An 18,645-nucleotide genomic window follows, 5' to 3' on the forward strand; every position below is an offset into this window, starting at 1 on the left:
AGAGGGAAAGACCCACAATAAATCTCGATCGCACGGCAGAGGCAAAGAACGCGCCCACCAAAGCATCAAATTGTGGATCAGATCACCCGCGCCGCCACCCACTCAGGACAAGCCAAAAACCTGAAACCAAGCCGTCCAGTGTGCGGTACCACAGTCCACAGCCCGCGGGCCCAGCCTAACGAGGGTGCAGGGAAGAAAAAAGGGTGCCACTGCATCGGCAACGGCCCAACGTTGTCGATGGGGATTCTCAGATCTCGCTTGCGCTGGGTCGGTGTGGCGCTCGGCTGTGGTCTATGTCTGCCTTGTCTGGTATCCTAACTGGTTGGGGAGGGGGCAAGCTTGACTGCCTGTCAGTGTAAGGACTTATTCCCGGGGCTGTCGGGCATCAAGTCTGGACGTTGATGGTTGTACAGGTGGGATGGGGTGCAGGTGGTTGTTTTTGGCGAGTGTTGCGTATGGTGGCAGAGAGAACTTCCGTACGGATTTCGGATTTCGGATTCGAAGTAGCTCAGGATAAAGAAAGAATGAGACCGGCATATCCCGGCTTGCACGGCAAAGCAGTCGAAGCTCATCACGAAGCATCCTCAGTGCCAACCACCACTGTCACTCTGTCGATGTCCTCCATACAGACCTGCTCTATGCAGGCCGTGTTACCCCCTGCCCCCTGCCCCCTGCCCCCCCACCAAGGCCCAAGCACTGGAAGCAGCCAGCCCCGCCGTTCATTCCGTCAAAAGTGACCAGTCTGACGGTGGGAAACAACGATTGGCCAGGCAGCGCGGGTCCCCAGCGGGCGGGGGGAACGAAGGGCGCCACGGAGTCGCATCAGCCAGCGATTGGAGTGGCGTGGTTGGTGACGGGGACCGTTGAGCGACGGGCCTGCTGCAGGCGCGGACGAACCTCTCGTTTAAACTTTGGTTTGGGCTAGCCTGTAAGTGGCAAGTGCTGGTGCAGGTAGGATAGGATGGGATGGTGGTGGTTCTTTAAAGACAGAGAACAATAATGTTAGATGTGGACGGAAAGTTGAAATGGTACTTTTTTTTTTCCTCTTGATTCCTTGACTTCGACTTCGACTTCGTCATTATGCAGTGACGTGCCGCCTGGTCTTGCAGGTTGCGAATGGTGCCGTGCATGGAAGATGGATTGCATGGACCTCTGCTTCTTCTCCTCCGCTACTTACAGTACATACGGCTTCCTCCACAGTAGAACTGGAAGTTTCTTTCCCATCCTTGCCTCTCTGCATCTGCGTCTGCCTCCCTCGCAACATGGTGTCCCCCCTCATGCTGCTGCCATCCCTTGCATTATGACCTCGTGAGCGTTCAAGTGGCGCATTCTTCGTGAACCGTGGGTCTTGGAGATTATTCCCCTCGAATCTTGATTTGGGTATTTGGATTTGGCTGTTGATAGGTTGGTAGATGATAGGGTGGATGTATGTAGTGCCTTGTTTAGTTCTTTGATGGCTGTTAGAGGAGTCCTATCGGAAGGACTAGAGCAGAGAAAGCAATGCATGAGTACATGTACTAGGCTGCGTAGACATAAATCCCTCTATGTACTGACGTTCTGGTTGTAGACTAAGTAAGTTGATCTGTGGTGCCCCTAATGGGTTTACTACTTGCTTGAAATGTACATCCTAAGCATTTCCATGTTTACCACCTTCGCCGATGAAAACTCTTGAAGGGCGTAGCTGAGGTCTTATCTCAGTACAATATGCAGGAGTACCCATTGAGTATGACTTGCCAACTACTGAGTCCTACTTACTACTTACTACTTGCTATGGTAGAATGTCTAAGATCTTAATAAACTCGAAACAGCAGTCAATTCCAATACGCAGGGGTATTATGCTAGACAATCCAAAACCCATAGAGAGAAGATCACATTCACCATTCCCTTTTTTAGACCCCCCGCTCTCCACACTCGCCGTAAACCCGATCCAAATTCCGGGATCATAGAAGCCGCGAGACCCATGAAACACGCAAAAAGGGAAGAAGGGGTGGGAGAATTAGGGCGGGAAAGAGGAACCAAAACAAACAGACCCCAAATTACATGTTCTCCACATGACCGAAAACACCCGGATTTTGAAGATCCGAACCGTGGTAATACAAATTAAGAGTAGAAAGGAGAGCGGACAACAAATAGAAGGAGAGCGAGCTGGGGGCGGTTTTTTGGACATGTACAAACTCGCGAGCCGTCCTTGAAAGGGTTGGGCTCCGCAGAGAGGGGTAATAGAAAAATATTGAACAGAAGAGATGGTAATAGACAAGAAGATTCGTACAGTCATGACAAAGGAGATCCGTAGTAAAAAAAGATGATGAGGGGTAGGCGATTAGTTTTTGAGACGACTCTCTCCGTTAATTGAGGAGATTGTTCAAGCCCATCCGGTTATCGCGAGGAGGCTCGACTGGTCTCGTCTCCCACGGCTTAGAGAGGGAATCTGTCGGTTGGTGCCATGAGGCCAATGCCGGCTGATGTTCCATCCACCGCCGCTTGGAGGCGATTTCGGAAAGAGATTCCAGCGAGCGGGAAGGATAGCTGGGCGGAGAGTCGTCCACGATATGAACAGAGGCAACGCTGGGCCGACGGGCATCATATTGGGTGCGCACGTCCACAGGTATTGGGAGGAGTTGAGGAGATGGCAATGTGCGAGGAGAAGAAGAGCAGACCGAGTTGTGATCCGAGACCATGGAGGGAGGTTCGATGGAGGTGGCATGTGAGGCCTCGGAGAAGGCGGGCGAAGTCAAGGGGGTTTCGATGGGGCGGTTGATAGAACGGAGTGTAAAGATGGGAGAGAGCTGGCGGGTGGTGGAGACGGTGGACTCGCGGCGTGAGTGGGAGAAAACCTCGGAGGAATCGGTAGAAGATTCCCACGGGCGAGTCGCAAAGCGAGGACGAGAAGGGCTCACGATCGAGGCACGGGCGAACGGTGCCTCGATGCGGCCGTTGAAGGTGCGCGAGGCCGGTGGGGTGGACAAGCCACGGCGCTTACGGTTCATGCTTCCATTCCACCAGTTCTTGACGGCGTTGTCGCTGCGGTTTCCGAGACGCCGGGCAATCTCAGCCCAGCGCTTGCCCATTTCATTGACCATGCGCTCGATCAGGAGGCCCTCGTCGGCGGAGATGGGCTCCCGGTTGAGCGAGGGCTTCAGGTTTTGGTGGAAGCGTTCACGACATTGCTTAGGGGAGCGATAGTGCATGTGTTGAGAGATGCGGACCCAGTTGTTAGGTCCTTGTTCGCGTACGAGTTGGAGCAGTAGTTGATCTTCTTCGGGGACCCAAGGTCCACGGCGGTGGGAGGGAGCCATGAGGGAAGACAGAGAGAGGTGGGGGGAAGGGAGAGATCGAGAGACGTATACGAAGTATACGAAAGGATTAGGCGAGTAGAGAGAGGGAAGGTGGGGGGGGAGGATGTATGTATATCAGGTTGTAGATGATGATGGAAGTTGGGGATATGGAAGATTCGGAGATGGGTTTAAGGAGGGGAAAGTTGAGGTTCAAGTAAGTTGGAATGGAGCCAGGCAGATTTCAAGCCACCGGACAAGCAGCACCGTGACAATTATATCTGCAACCCAGGGGGACGGGTCTAAAGAAAAATAAAATGCCCAGCTCCACCCGCAACACGCTATGGGAAGAAGATCACGATCCACGATCTCGGAGCTGACAGTTCGGAACAATACTCGTATTGTTTGGTATGGGCCTGTAAATGGAGATTCCAGTGATTACGGTTAGCGTGGTATTTTTTTCTCTCTCTTTTATTCAGAGGATAATTAAGATTCTAGTTTTACAGGATACAGGATACACTACTCCGTACTACAGTACTGTAGACGCTGGAGATCCCAGTCCTCTCGGATCTCAAGTGTACACCAAATAGCCGTATCGTACGAACCAAACTTCTCCTCCTGCTGGTTCTTCCCCTCAGGAGATAATCATCAACAAGGTCAACCATAGGTCAGGATTCAGAGATCATCAAACAATAGATTAATAGATTAATAGATTGCTCGAAGATACTGCACAAAGTAGCAATGCACTTGAGTATATACATATCTAATCTCTCGAAGAGACCAATACATCGTGTCTGATGCAAAAATGCTCCGGTGATCGTCAGTACGATCCAGGAATCCGGGCTGAGGAAGATACCGTAATGATCGGAGGGATCGACCCTGAGCCCCGTTGCTGGAATTCCAAATCACTGCTCGCGCTAAAAGGAAGCTATTTTCTTTTCTTTTCTTTTCTTTTTTTTTTTTTGTTTAAATAAAATAATCAATTGTCTGAGCGCCCTTGTCAACATTAATCAATACTAATATACACGCCCGAATCTGGGTTGCCCTAATTAGGTTTAAGAATAAAATAGCCAGGCTAAGATAGATTAAAATATAGACGACACTGAGTATTCTGTTTGACTAGCATGATTCATGACCGAGGTCTTTTCCACCGGCCAGTCCTGGACACTTCAATCCTTTTGATCGTGGAATGAGACCCAAAGCGCCGGTTCAGATGCGGTTGCACCGCGAGACGCAGAAAAAAAGCAACGAGGACAAGAGCAAAAAATCAAGAAAAAAAAGAAAATCAATGCAAATGCACCTGTCTGGGTCTGGACGGTGATCTCCAAAGTCAACCCCAGATGACAATGTCCGAAATGTCGAATGCCGACTGGGACTGTTGAAGGGGGAGAGAGGATCGTGGTCATAGGGTCGTACATGAACAGAAAGGTATTTACGGAGTACTTCAGTACATACTACTTCGTACGTTAACACACATACCTCCCTCAAGACAAGGAACTAGGAACGCCTTCTCGCAGATCAGGGGAAAAGAGAACCTCGTCCAAGCGCAGTCTTCCAGCCTGTACACGGACTACGGAGTACGAGAGTCCAGTTCGCTTCGCACCACCCACAGACTACAGTAGTAAAAGTACTGTACAGTTACTACAGTATGCACTAGATGTACTAGATACTACGCATTCACCCCTGACAACCCAGTCAACGACTCAACTTCCTCGCTCCTTACCCCCTTCTTCCATACGAGCCAGGGGGCAGGTCTTAGCTTCCGAGGGGGAGAAGCGAGAGGAGGGTCATGATTTTCCCCAGTCACTACTCAGCCAGCCATGCACGACACGCAGCCCGATCGTATCCGATCCAGGTGCAATCGGCCAACTACACCCTCCCATTGGTCCTATCGGCGGCTCCTCGCGAGCTCAACGAGGTTCCGCCTGGTTGAATCCACCGTGGTGGATCGTCCCCTCAGTGGAGATCGGATCTTGACAAATTCCCTACAACTTAGGTCTGAAGAAGGCCATTGGAATATGGGGAAAAGTCAACCGCCCCTCGAATAATCCTCGATGGCGCTCAGCCTGTCTGTGCCTCTGTGCCGCTGCGCGACCCGCTGTCACTTACTGATGTTGGCGCCGGCGCTGGCTTGCTGGGTTCAACGGCAACTCCGTGCTCAAGCCTCAACTCGGGAGCTGAAAAATAAAAACAATAGGAAATCGATCCAATCTACAGTAGCTCCATCTTTGGCATTATTGAAGTCTGTCACTGGACTCCCTGCCCATGGCCCCCGATCTTGTGGTCCTGTGGCTCCTGCCCGAGCATGTCCGAGTCCGACGTTTATTGTGCCTGACGGGAATGTGGATCAACGGGGGAGCGTTGGACGTCTGTCTTGCCCTTCCCAGTGTACAGACATACATACACTTATGCTACTGTATGTACTCCGTACTGTAGTATGTACAGACTGCTTTTGGTACTTCCACCGTCCCCTTCTCCTCTCATTCTGTCGTGCCTTGCAGCTCCTGGACCCCCTTCTCTATTCTCCAATCAAGTTTTGAAGCAAAGTGATTGCCGTGCCAGCGCTCGTCCCTCCAACGCATCTTTGCCGATGTCCACTTTTGTCTTCTCGACTATTAAATTCTATATGAAGATTTTAATCTTCGACACAATAGTTGACGCGTGCAGGGACTCGAGGCTTTTCTCGCTTATGTAGTCCGAGCAATGCCGCGATTATTATAACCACTTTCGTAGCTAGTTGCTTGGTACAGAACGGGCAAAGAAGGTCGGGGACAAGGTGCATGGACCACCTGCCACCTGTCACGGCGCGCGCGGTTTGGGGGCGATCCCTGGTCGTGACGTGATGTATAGCCGGCTTGGTGGTGGGAGGAAGAAAAAGAAAGAGGGGAAAAAAAATAAATTAAAAAAACACCCAAAAATCCAGAAAAAAACTTAGGAAAAATAAGAATATCCACGATCGGACGAGAGCGGTAGTTACTAGTCGCGATGAGGGCGATCGTCGCTCTGGTCCAGATGCACGCTGCGTGCAATGAGCTGTCGGAACCAACCCCTGGGAACCAATCTATTTCCCGTCCCTCTGCCCGCGCTATTCCTCCCTAACGCCATCCTCCTCTTCCACTCGAGACGACTATGGCTTACAAACTATTGTATTAGGGCCAAGCACCCGTCACAGGTTGTCTAGGCCTGTTCTCTAGATGGTTTAGGAGCCCGATAGATCCAATTCAATCGGAATTGGGGCTAGAGAGATCGACTGCCTTCCTGTGGGATTACCCGTTTAGGCCGCTCGCAGCAGACACGCTCCACTCCGGTGGAAACCGTTGAAAAGACAGCAACGAAAAAAGACAATCGAAAGCCACACCTTTTTTTTTTTCTTGATTGTTTGACTTTTGGGCTTGGTATGGTTTTACAAACGACTCGCCCTGGACAGAACGGAACGGTTTACCAGTACCCGGTTGTTAGATGTATTGATGTATGGATGGTATAGACAACGTTGAAGAGAACAGTATACCTTATACCACAGCGAATAAACTCGTACAATTCCAAGTTCAGCGCAAACAGCATCTCAACCTCTTCTTCATCTGTGTAGCCTCTGTAAACTACTTGCAATGCTCTATACACACAGTATATAATCTGTAAGTGTACAACCTTGTATAATATATCGTGTCCTCTGTACTACATACCTGATACAACTGGCCTGTCATTATTGCCCCTTCCCCTCCTAAGAGCCCACGCTACTGGCGACCCACCGTGACGAACCCCTTTCACCAACCCTAATTGGCCCAAGTATTTGTCATTGTCCCTATTTTGGTAGGGATCTTAGGTTGGGTATCGACAGACTCTTGGGAGGTGGGGGTAGTCGTGACAATATTTAATCTATTCCAGACGGCCCTCCCCCAGCGATACTGGTACCTCCACTATGGGGGTCTCCGTTTACTCAAAGAGGTAGAGTGTGGTCCAAGAAAGATCTGATCCACGATGGACCACACAGCACGGAGGCATATTGCAGCCCTCCCTCCCGAAGTGGTGGAGCTGAATGCTAAGGCTGTGCTATTTTTGCTTGTATTTCAAACAAATAACACCCCTTCCCCCCTTTTTTCTGATTAATTTATATTGTTTCGTAGATTGTGGGGAAAGCATCGACAAACAAAGATTGTCAGCCATGGAAACAGACCGAGACGACATCGAGTCAAAACCAGGACTGGAAGGGGGGGAAACAGCAACCAGGGCCGGGCACCAGTTAGTCGTACGTACTATGACCGAGACCATGCGAGATCGCCTCGTGTGGACCGATCGGGTTTCCATACTCCTGGGCCAGAAAGCCGTTGTAAGACGAACCCGCCCTCCTGGAATGCATTGCAACATTAACATTAACCCGGAGAGACAACAACGAAGGGAAAAAAACAAAGCATAGGTCCATTCAGCAACCTGCCGGTATGACAAAAAAAAGCCATGAGCAATTGCCAACCCGCCCACTAGTCATACTCCCCCTCATTTTCCTCCGGATATCCGTTCGGTAGGCTCTAACACTGCAGTTAGTCAATGGCAAGTAATTGCGTAACTAGCTACGGCCAGAGCCAAGAGATGTGACATATCAAAATCAATGGTACCCACCAATCAAACGCGGGAAGTATTTGAGATTTATCCCTGTCGCGCTGCAGGGATCACCGCTGATCGTGCCCGTGCGCGTCCAGCCTGGAATCTCTATCCCCTGTCGACGGGTCCCGAACCCCTGCTACAGTGTGTGAAACCACCTCGACGTTGATGGCTCGACTGCGACGGGATCACCGTAGTTTCGTATCGAAGGATGAACTAGCTAGCTAGCTTGCGACTATAGCTCGCTCGTTCGTTTGCTCTCGCAATGACCTCTCCCTCCCCGATGGTTTGGATGCCCTAGTATAGTGTCCGTGTGGTCTTAGTTTTTTTTCTCTGTGCGAGCAAATTCCTAAATGGAATGGGGCAAACCTGGTATCACACCTCATACCCCTGCACGCCGAGTTAGATCCTTGCCCTGGATATTATTATGTAGATGAAGAATCTAGTAGGCAAGACCCGGGGGGGGGGGGGGGGGGCAGAGTTGATTAATATGCTGGGGGTCATAGTTATGGAATTTGACATATAGTAGTAAGCTTATGGAGTCCGGAGGATGTGTGGTGATGTGCATCATAACATAACGAATCGAAAGAGGAAAAAGAAAATCGCCAAACCCGTAAGTGGACCGAACGGTCTCGCATCCGCCGCAGCTTCCTGACTGTCGGGCCTCCCACGCTGCATGGAAGGTCCGAGCCCGTCACGTGGTGTTTGTTTGGGGGTGGTAAAGGCCCGTCGGTTCATGATTCAATAATACGGTACACAGGAACACAGGATGGGAGACGGAGTGGTCCGGTCGACAATTTGATAGACAAGTATCGTCATGAGAATAAGATAAGGAAACCCAAAATTAAGAAAGTATAGACTAATTGAAGACAATGGACAGGGAACAAAATCCCGGCAGGATTTAGAGTATCACAATCATGGATGCAAACCCGGGGATTGTTTTGAATTTGCCATTCGTGGTGGTCCCCGGTCGTGGTACAGCGTCCAGAGTATCCATACATTACATACGTAACCTGCATAGTTTGTATTCAATCATACTTTACGGGAACCTGCCTTTGGTGCCCGGTAAGCTCTCTGATTGGGCCGGCATCCTCGGGCTTTAGATTTCGGGGACCACTCCCATGGTGCCCGATCGGTGGGAAACCGTTTGGCGTACGCTAGTCTCCTTTGGGATTCTGGTGCATATCACCGTTCACAAGATGCAAATCCATGATGATTGATGACAGGGGCAACGCTATCATGCATGGATCATGAACTGATCCGAGAGATACACAGGGAGACTTCTGATACACGGATAGTATGGACTTGAGATTACTACGGAGTACATGCGCAGAAGTAAACTTTTGTGCGATGGGGGGACATTGGTCTGATACTCATCTTGTTAACTCCTTCGAGCTCGGCTGGCTAGAGAAACAGGAACTATAGGAGGAGCACGGACGGGACGGTAAAGTGGTAGCTTGGTTTCACCCGTTGAAGCCGTTTTTTGCCCCCTCTTTTCTTGCTTATTGTGTCAGTCTGAGAATGACAGCTCGCCGGTCCTTTTGACCCGGAAGTAGATGCAGCATACGGAGTACGGAGTACGACGTGCAGTATCATACAATACCATGCATCCATTACACATTACCGAGTAAATCCAATTCCTTATAAGTTACTAGATTGAATGTTGTACATATTGACACATCAATCTATTAAGCGCCGGAGTCTCCCCTTTACCAATCTACAGTATGTCCCGTGTCTCCGTCTACATGACTCTTGGCCTACTCCGAGGCATACATACCGGTATACCACACTCAAAGAGGAAGCTCTACCGTTGAAGTTCCCCATCTGTATCCCTCTCCCGTTCCTGGTCCCTTTTCCAGGGACTCCTCCTTTCAATCTGGCGGGAATGGTTCGTCAAATCTGGACTCCCGCCGATGGAGAACGGGCCAGGTCGCCCCGCTTTAAACCGTCATCGCCGTTTAGAATGCACGATGACTGGCTAGCGAGTCCTCAACAGACGGGTTTGACAGTGGTCCCACGAACCACTTCGCTTGTGCTAGACTGCCCAGGCCATGATCCTTTGCCCTTGTGCATCCGTAGCGTCCGTCCAGGAGGCGAACGGGACGAGGAAAGAGGGGGTGGATGGATCAAGAATTGTCTTGATTATTACGCGAAGAGAAGAGGAGGGCGATCAACAGATCATCATGATAAAATCCTCGCTTAATCAACAAAATATGACGCTCTAGAAACACATTCTCCCACATCGCCAACTTCAGTTACTCCACACACCCTCAAACAATGGCCTACTGAGGGTGAATCTCCATATAACTACTCTCGGCGAGCCGCAGCTTAGCCCTCCCAACTCGACGCCTTCACGCCAATCGATGGAGACTCCATCACCCACGGCCCTCCACAACGCCTCCACTCGCCTCCGCCAAAGTAGTCCGTCCAACCAACCACGTTGTCACACGGCAACTGGCGCAACCCTATCTACCCGGTCCAAACTCAATCGGAGTGTCAGACGAACGCTCAACGCACACAACACCGCTTTCCCAGCGCAAAGGTACCCATGACATCTGCCAGTCCCGTCATGCCGGTGAACTTCCGCATACGCCAAACCCTAACGTGTCTGATCTGAGCCTGGTCCCCGATACTAGACTGTGTTACTGTACGGAGGACTTTCCTGCGTATGCCGCCACGCTCTGCACTCTAGAGTTTGGTTAGTGAATATTGGACTTGGGCCTGCACTACGGAGAAAGTTTTGGGGATTTTCTTGCCGCCTGTCACGGCATGTGTCAGATGTTAAGACTTTGTTCGGGATCTAGGTCTTGTTTCTAGTCCCCGTTAATAGTGGTCATTATATACTTTCTCTTCCAACGGCAAGGAATAGTACCAAAGCAAATGATCTCAGATCCTCTAAGATGGTTTAGCAGCAGACGGTGGGTGATCTAATAATGGTGAGGGAATTGATATCCACTGGGCTAGACCTTCCGTTATAGTGATTGACTATACAGTAAGTGGTCGAAGGGGAGGGGGCAGAAGCGGGCGAACAACTCGTTCGAAGAACCAAGTGGAGTACGGAGCGGAGTGAGGTCTTGATCATTCTGTTCGCTTTACTCCGCACGAACGGTTCAGAACGCAAAGGACGTTCCGCAGTCCATGGCTCAAACGTTTAGTTGCCGAAATCGTATCTAACCGTACCAACGGGATCCCCGTACTATACGAGTCAAGCGATTGTGCACTTTCGATGACTGAAAAAGGGCTCCGTGAAAGGAACAATCATCAATCACGAAAAGACCGAGGCGGTCCCATCTCCCTTCTTGAGCCGGCAGCCCGCCGCGCTATTTGAGCCGCACTTCAGGGGGGCGGGGGTTTGCCGGGGCTCACCATGACATATGGAGTGATCCATCCATAATTAATTATGCGACTCGTTCTACAACCCTGTACTTGACTCGATTCAGCAGGTCGTTAAGTCGAAGGAATCGACGGCAGCGCCAACATTGATCCAGTGGGGGACCAGTGTCGCTTTGGTCATAACGTGTAGTCCGCAGTACAGAGTATGGAAGAGTAATATACAGAGTACCTGGTGACTTCGATCCTTCATACGTTCTGTTCATACAGACCAGGATGATACCGCTGGCGGCGTGCCATGCTTTCAAACTAGGCCGTTATGGGCGAGACCTGCTCCCGTTCCCCTGCCTCTTTCATGGATGCCTCCTAAATTGATGGGCTGGTGTATTGTCTACCTATGTAGGGACAGGAGTACAGGACGGTGGAAGAGTGTGTGTTTGGCTTGGAGGATGGGGGTGGCTGGCATCTGGCTAGATTCATCTACTGGAAGATCCATGCCCATATGATGAATGACGTGATGGCGATTGGCTTCAGCCGAGGCAGATTTGGCATCACACAGTCTCAGCACTACTTTGACGGGTCTCAATTTACTTAATTGATATTCAATTTCATTTGATAACAGAGAGTCCGATCAGGCTCAGCTAGTCCGGGGACTGGCAAGTTTAGTTGGTTCAGAGGTCGAATCTCCTTGTTTTGGGATTGAGGACTGAGTGTCCGTGCTGAATGAGGTAGAGGGAACATAATAGTATTGAGCTGGATGAGATTTACAAGCAAGACCCTGGTTCACAATCTTAGGTGCGCACAAAGGTGAGTTAATCGGTCTCGTGTTGACCCGTTCAGTCTCATCCTCGTACAACGGGAGGGATATATCTCTCCAACAGCGCTGAGATCAATAGTCTAGAACCACCACATCACGAACAAATACCATCTCTGCAAATATGGGAAAAACACCCACTACTAGTTTACGAGAGTCAGCACATCGTCAAAATTCCAGCGAACTCGCGATCAATCCAGCGCCCAGAACGATTATGGCAAGTGGCGCCCGTTGCGGTGCGCCACACCAGTGAAATCGGAGCACAGCCGAACACAGTGTCAAGCATAGTGCTTCCCCTCCCTCGACCCCACCGTGGCAAGCTGACACGGCACATAGGATATGGTAGGGAGAAAAAAAAATCATATGCAAGTAAACATGTACATGTACGCATCATGTATTGAAGAAAATGCCAGAAACTCTTTTTCTTCACACATATCCTCCGTGCACACTCGTGGTGGACCACGGGCACGAAAGGGCAACCCTTGGAGCCGAGATTCGGGAATCGAAAACTGTACAACGAGGGCGTTTTCTGCAAGGGATGATGCATCACAGATTCACAGGGAGGTTCAAGGTTTGGGAAGGGCGAAGATCAGGAGATCAGAAGATCAGAGGATCAGCGGATCGGTGGATGCAAGGCGTGGACGGTTTAGGTTTGATGGCTTGCCGTTATTGCTTTTTTTTGCGAGACTTGGTGTTCTGGTCCTTGGGCGTTGCACATTGAAACTCTGTATGGAGTACAGAGTGCATACATCCAGTAGTCTGGTTGTTGGCAGTTGATTCGTTGATTCGTTACCTTCTGGCTTCGTGCCTGGACCTGCGGACCTGCACTTCATCTGGCGATTGGGTCTTTAGATTTGATATTCAGAGAACAATAGTCTTGTGGGCGACTCGCATCGTATGGATCTGATTACTTCCATACGAGACAGTAAAGGATATTCTCTGACGGCTTTTGGAAATCAAGACAATGCGTTTATGGCTACGAGTCCGACTTCCCTGTTCCAGGTCCGTGGATCCCATTCCGCTCTGTACCACCATGTGTCCCGCCCTTTGAAGGAAACCTGCAGCAAGAACGAGGCCCCGTTGTCGTGTTGGATGGGGCTGTAGTGGTCTACGGGTGCGGACATGTCTCATCCAGAGAAATGCCCCTTGCCACACTGTCTTCCACGAGGGTTTCGTCTGGTCGCAGTATGACGCGGCTCGTGTCATACAGTCCAGTCTGGGAGGAGACCGTGTTGGTAATGTTTATACGCTTTAGACACTCAACAGACACGATCCCTGTCTCGATGATGGGGTTTCTACCCCCAGGCACGCTGCACGCACACTGGTGGGATCGTGTTCCTTGGCTGATCTCCGGCTGATCAGCCCTGACGCAGACGATTCATCGCCCTGCTCGCACCGCTACCCCGACCATAGATGGGTCCTCGATCTCCGGAAGAGCTGCCGATGGTGTGAAGGCGGGATGCCAGGAGGTGTCTCAGCTCGGCTATGTGCTCTGATTTCATCGTTTGACCCAGTGTCTCGGCTCGGACGGCTGGCTGATGAGGAGCTATTTTGCCCATTGCATTTACTGAGGAGCCCCGGTGGAGGATAGATGAGAATTGCTCGTCTCTTGAGTGGTGATGGCTGGATGCGTGGAGTTCTGGGCAACCGGGGCCTGAGAGCTGCATGTTGCTGCACCTGAGTGTGGACTAGTCGTCACGTAACGGGATTGTAGCCGTCATATCATTACTTTGGATTACGGCTCTGTTGTAAACAAGGTGAATTGAATTACCAGACACTCGTAATGAAATCCGCGTGGGAGTGCTCGTTAAATCGAGATACATACATCACGGTGCATGGATATGCCCGGTTCATCTCGCCCCTCAGGTATTCACGCGGTAGAAAACGGGCATTGTCTCAATCGGACAATCCACTTCCACCTCCTTCCCACCCTGATAGATCTTCGGGATGGCCCCTTGGGGAATACTCACCTTGCTCCAGAGCGTCCACATTGCACCCGCTGGCAAGTAGACTTTGAGCGTGCGCTGACCAGCATCCAGGACGGGGGCCACCAGATATCGAGAGCCAAACATATACGCCGTCTCGACATCCCACGCCTTTGAGTCTTGCGGGAACTCATAGAACAAGGTTCGCATCACCGGTGTGCCCTTCTCGTGCGCTTCTCGCATCAAGCCCCGCGTATACTCGCGCAGCTCCTCTCGAATACCGATGAATTTCTTGCAAACCTCATAAACCTCCTCACCATATGACCAGATCTCGTTGTTCGAGCCGCTGGCGGTCGGTTGGCCCTCGGGCTTGGGTTCTCGATCTCCATGCAGCCGCATCACAGGGCAGAAGGTTCCCCATTGGAACCAACGAGTGAACAACTCACGGAAAGCTGGGTCGTCCGGATTACCGCCGTGGAATCCACCAATATCGGTGGTCCACCAAGGGATACCGGCAATACCCATGTTCAACCCTGCGGCAAGTTGATTTCGGAACGAGTCCCACGAGGATGCAATATCTCCGCTCCAGACGAGCGCGCCATATTTCTGGCTACCCGCCCACGCACAGCGAAGCAAGTTGACAATATTCGTCTGACCCTCGGCTTGCATCCCTTCGTAGAACCCGCGTGCATATTCCTTTGGGTAGATATTGCCTATCTGTAGGTTACTACCAGCATGGTAGCGGAAGATATCAAAGTCATAGATCGAGTACTCGGGTTCAGCCTCATCGAGCCAGAATACCTTGATTCCGCGGTCGTAGTAGTTTTTCTTCGCCTTGTTCCAGACAAATTGCCGGGCTTCGGGGTTGGTTGCGTCGAAATGAGTGATGTCGCCGTCGCATTGCATCGCGACTCTTAGGCCACGGTCATGTCGGATCAAGAGTCCACGTTCGAGCATTTCAGGGAAGTTCTCTGAGGCGTTCTCGACCGTCGGCCAGATGGAGACCATGAGTTCTACCTTGAGCTCCTTCAGCTCTTTGATCATGGCGTCTGAGGGGGAAGTAACGTGTGTGAGCAAGCTGCGTGACCAACAACGTTGAAGTTTTGAAGCAGGTATAAACTATGGCTTACCTGGATCAGGCCAGAACTCAGGATCGAAACTCCACTCTCCTTGATGTTTCCAATGGAAGAAATCAATAACGATAAGATCAAGCGGAACTTCGCGCCGTCGATACTCTCTGGCTACATTGAGTAACTGCTCCTGATTCCAATATCGGAGCTTACACTGCCAGAACCCGAGGCCATACTCGGGCATCATTGGAACGTATCCAGTCACTTTAGCATAGGCCTCTTCAATATCTGCAGGCGAGTCACCCGCTACAACCCAGTAATCTAGCGCACGAGTCGAATATGCCTCGAAGCTCATCACGTTAATGCCTAGGGTGGCTCGCCCAATGCCGGGGTTATTCCAAAGAAAGCCATATCCGCGCGAAGACACCGCAAAAGGTACGCTAGCCTGCGAATTTCGATGAGCTAGCTCTAAATCCGCGCCTTTGAGATTGAGATATGGCTGCTGATACTGTCCCATCCCAAAGATCTTCTCCTTGGGATCGAGAGACTCAAGTCGTAGCGTGAGATGATAGTCACCGCCGAGAATAGGCCGTAGCTCGCGCGCCTCGATCCGGAGAGCACTGCATTTGGGATCGTGAGGGTCTTGTCGGTGTCGGGCATATTCCTCGAGGAGCTTTTTGCCCGTGTGGTCGTAGATGATCACCTTGCCACGCTGGGAGACCGTCGCCCGAATCTTGCCATTGGAGATGCTTGCATCTTCCCCGGCGGGTGTTTTGATCGTGACAGACGAACTGTCTGGCTTGGATTCCAGAGCCCAGCCCTCGGTGGGCATGGTGGCCAGCTTGGTCGCTCGCACACGGAATGCATTTTCACCCCAGGGTTCGATCCAGAGGAGGTGGTCGTCAAACCGGAAGACAAGCTTGTCGTTGTCGGCGTACAGCATCTTTTCAGCAGTCTCTGATCAATCTATATAGAGTTTTAAATCCGAGATGAGTTCAAGAGGGTATAGTCTGGCTTGATGAGGGGTTCAAGGGTGACGAGGAGGCGTTGCCTCGTTCAGACAGACATTGCTAGGGTCTGGTCCAATGACGCTGCCTGACAACCCCTCTCCCCTGCAACTCCGGAGCCTGGACCATCGCAGACTGGACGATCCACATTGTCCGAAGATCTGCGAATGAAAGATTCGGGGGCTTCAACGGTCTTCCTGAGATAGCAATTTCGCTGCGGGGGCGGAGGGTTATGAATAGCCTCCACAGGAGATTTCCTGAAAGGATGCGGCCCCGCTCCGCCTTTCTTTGATGGGGGAGTTGACGATCGCGGACAGTGAAAATATCGGAGCAATCTCAAAGGGAACAAGACGATAGTGGCCAAAATATTGCTCGCGGAAGAACAATGGAATTGTTAACGTTGCCTGCGCTCGGTAAATTGGTAATTCCGTTGCTTGAGTTGACGTCAAGCTTTTGGGGTCACGCCCCCCGCAACATGAGGCTCTTCTGACCAACATATCGACATGTACAGTAGGTCTTGTTTCATTTGATGACCGACAAAAGGACGGAGAATATCGCCCAACTATCCTCAAAGAGGATCTTACATGTCCGGATTGGTGACGATGGAGTCAGTAGAGGTCCGAGAGGATCCGTCGCACAGATTGCTACAGTAGTCTGATAGCAGTCGACCCTCTTCATGAGACAAGTCAATACAAATACTCAGGTTTGCCTTAATCATCTAATCAAGTTGGATTCCTAAAAAGATCACAACCCCCAAGGCCAAGTCAAGGCCACGGTAGCTTGTAGCTCCAGCCTGCTCATGCTCAGCCCGGACTAGCCGTTCGGACTGAGCAACTGGTGGATGTGTTAGAAACAGCCATTGACCACGAAGATGATAAAGCATTGACTAAACTAATAGATGACGGAAACAATTTATTATTGTACGACCTGAAAGCGAACAGTTTAGCTGAATATCGGATATGTTCATCGCGACCAGATGAAAGATCGTTGGAACTCGTTCGTCCCCCACACGCGCTAAGCCCAAAAGGGCACCACGCGGGAAGCTCTCGCCGGCCTTTTCTCCCTCGCCAACGACCATCTATGGCTCCTCTGATTCAATCTTCACCCTTTACCACTCACCACTATCCACTTGACAACTCATCCGGTGCTCCTTCGGAAAAATCGCGACAGTGAGGGTGAAAGGGGACCGGAATCCCCACCACAAACGCCAGCATGGACATGGATATGGATCTCGACCTGGGTCCAGAGCCGGAGCTTGAGCAGCCGCCCCAGCCCATTATAACCGTGAGTCATGAAGCGATTCAGATCCACGCACCTCTGGAGTGATGCGATTGCTGATCACAGATGTGATCGTCTCTGAACAGGACACGGCGCCACCAGAAGACCTGGTCGATCCCCTCACCGAGGAGGCCCTGTACGAAAAAGTCCACGTTCGCGGGGTCGATGAATTGACCACCGACGATATCAAGCAATTCGCCACCACACATTTCGCAAATGAGGTGCCCTCTCGTGTGGAATGGATCGACGATACATCCGTCAACGTCGTATACTCTTCCACCGAGGTGGGCCTCCAGGCTCTCGCAGCTCTGACACAGGTCACCGAGGAAGAGGGTGATGGCGCGTCCACCCTGCCACCGCTGCGCCTACGGTCAGCCAAGCTTCTCTCAACTCATCCCGACTCCGTCCTGCAAGTACGATCCGCCGTCAAGACAGATAGGAAGCAGCCGCGTGCCCATGAGAAGAGTCGTTTCTACCTTATGCACCCCGAACACGACCCCCGCGAGCGCCTGCGACAAGAGATTTCTGACCGACGACGCGGCGGTGATTTGAGCGATGGGGACTATCAGCGACGTCGATTCGATGATCGGGAACTGCGCCGGCGTAGGGACCGTGACCATGACGACCGCTTTGATGCCAATATGTACGACGATCAGCCCGAGGGCGGCGACGGCTATTCCGAATCCGACCGTGGACGCGGAGGGGACCGAAGAGGGCGTGGTACTAGAGAGTTGTTCCCTAATGATGAGCGCTCGTCCGGGCGCCTTCGCAACCGCAGTGCCTCCCCTGGCCGAGACACACTCGATGACGCAGACCATGTTGATACTCGCAGGAAGTTCCGTGAGCGATCACCACATAGCCGTGATCGAAACCAGGGCAAGGAGCTGTTTGCGACCCCAGACTCGGGTGCTCGTGAATTGTTCCCCAATAAGCCTTCCTCCAGCTATCTGAAGAAAGAGCTGTTCCCCAGCAAGCCCAGCAATCACCGTCGGTCAGATGCCTTTGATGCCGCAGATGAGACGCCCGATCTCTTAGGTCGAAGGATTTCCGTACCACTTGCTGATGGTAGCTCCGATAAACGAAATCGCAATGTCGAGCTCTTCCCTGACTCGACTCCTGGGGAAATCTCCCGTACAGAAGATCAAGGCCCTGCGATGCGGAACGCGGGGCGCGGCATGTCGATTAAAGGCCGGGGATCGTCTGTTCGCGAGCTATTCCCAAACACATTCAAGGACAATTCCGGGAAAGAGTTGTTCTCCGAGAAGCTCGAGGGACGCGGGGGTCGTCGCCAGCGTGCCGAGGATTTGTTCGGCTGAGGAGAAGGCTTGATGACGGTGGAAATTTGACTACTATTAC

General features: G+C 51.5%; 3 protein-coding genes across 3 annotated transcripts; 1 reads left to right on the forward strand and 2 right to left on the reverse strand.

Moving 5' to 3' along the window:
• Nucleotides 1-2,345: 2,345 nt before the first annotated feature.
• On the reverse strand, nucleotides 2,346-3,296 carry flbD (putative MYB family conidiophore development protein FlbD; the record flags this gene model as incomplete). Its single annotated transcript, XM_056911723.1, has 1 exon — nucleotides 2,346-3,296. One exon carries the CDS (start codon nucleotides 3,294-3,296, stop codon nucleotides 2,346-2,348), a length of 951 nt encoding a protein of 316 aa, XP_056764549.1.
• Nucleotides 3,297-13,871: 10,575 nt separating this feature from the next.
• N7458_008342 (putative glycosyl hydrolase) lies at nucleotides 13,872-15,947 on the reverse strand (the record flags this gene model as incomplete). Its single annotated transcript, XM_056911724.1, has 2 exons — nucleotides 13,872-14,983; nucleotides 15,065-15,947. The coding sequence occupies 2 exons, from the start codon at nucleotides 15,945-15,947 to the stop codon at nucleotides 13,872-13,874; spliced, it is 1,995 nt and encodes a 664-aa protein (XP_056764550.1).
• Nucleotides 15,948-17,223: 1,276 nt separating this feature from the next.
• On the forward strand, nucleotides 17,224-18,605 carry N7458_008343 (NCBP3 domain-containing protein; the record flags this gene model as incomplete). The annotated part of the gene is made up of 2 exons (XM_056911725.1): nucleotides 17,224-17,295; nucleotides 17,376-18,605. 2 exons carry the CDS (start codon nucleotides 17,224-17,226, stop codon nucleotides 18,603-18,605), a joined length of 1,302 nt encoding a protein of 433 aa, XP_056764551.1.
• Nucleotides 18,606-18,645: the final 40 nt, after the last annotated feature.

Source organism: Penicillium daleae, assembly GCF_028827525.1.
Source record: "Penicillium daleae strain IBT 16125 chromosome Unknown utg000007l_segment0_segment0, whole genome shotgun sequence".
NCBI lineage: Eukaryota > Fungi > Ascomycota > Eurotiomycetes > Eurotiales > Aspergillaceae > Penicillium > Penicillium daleae.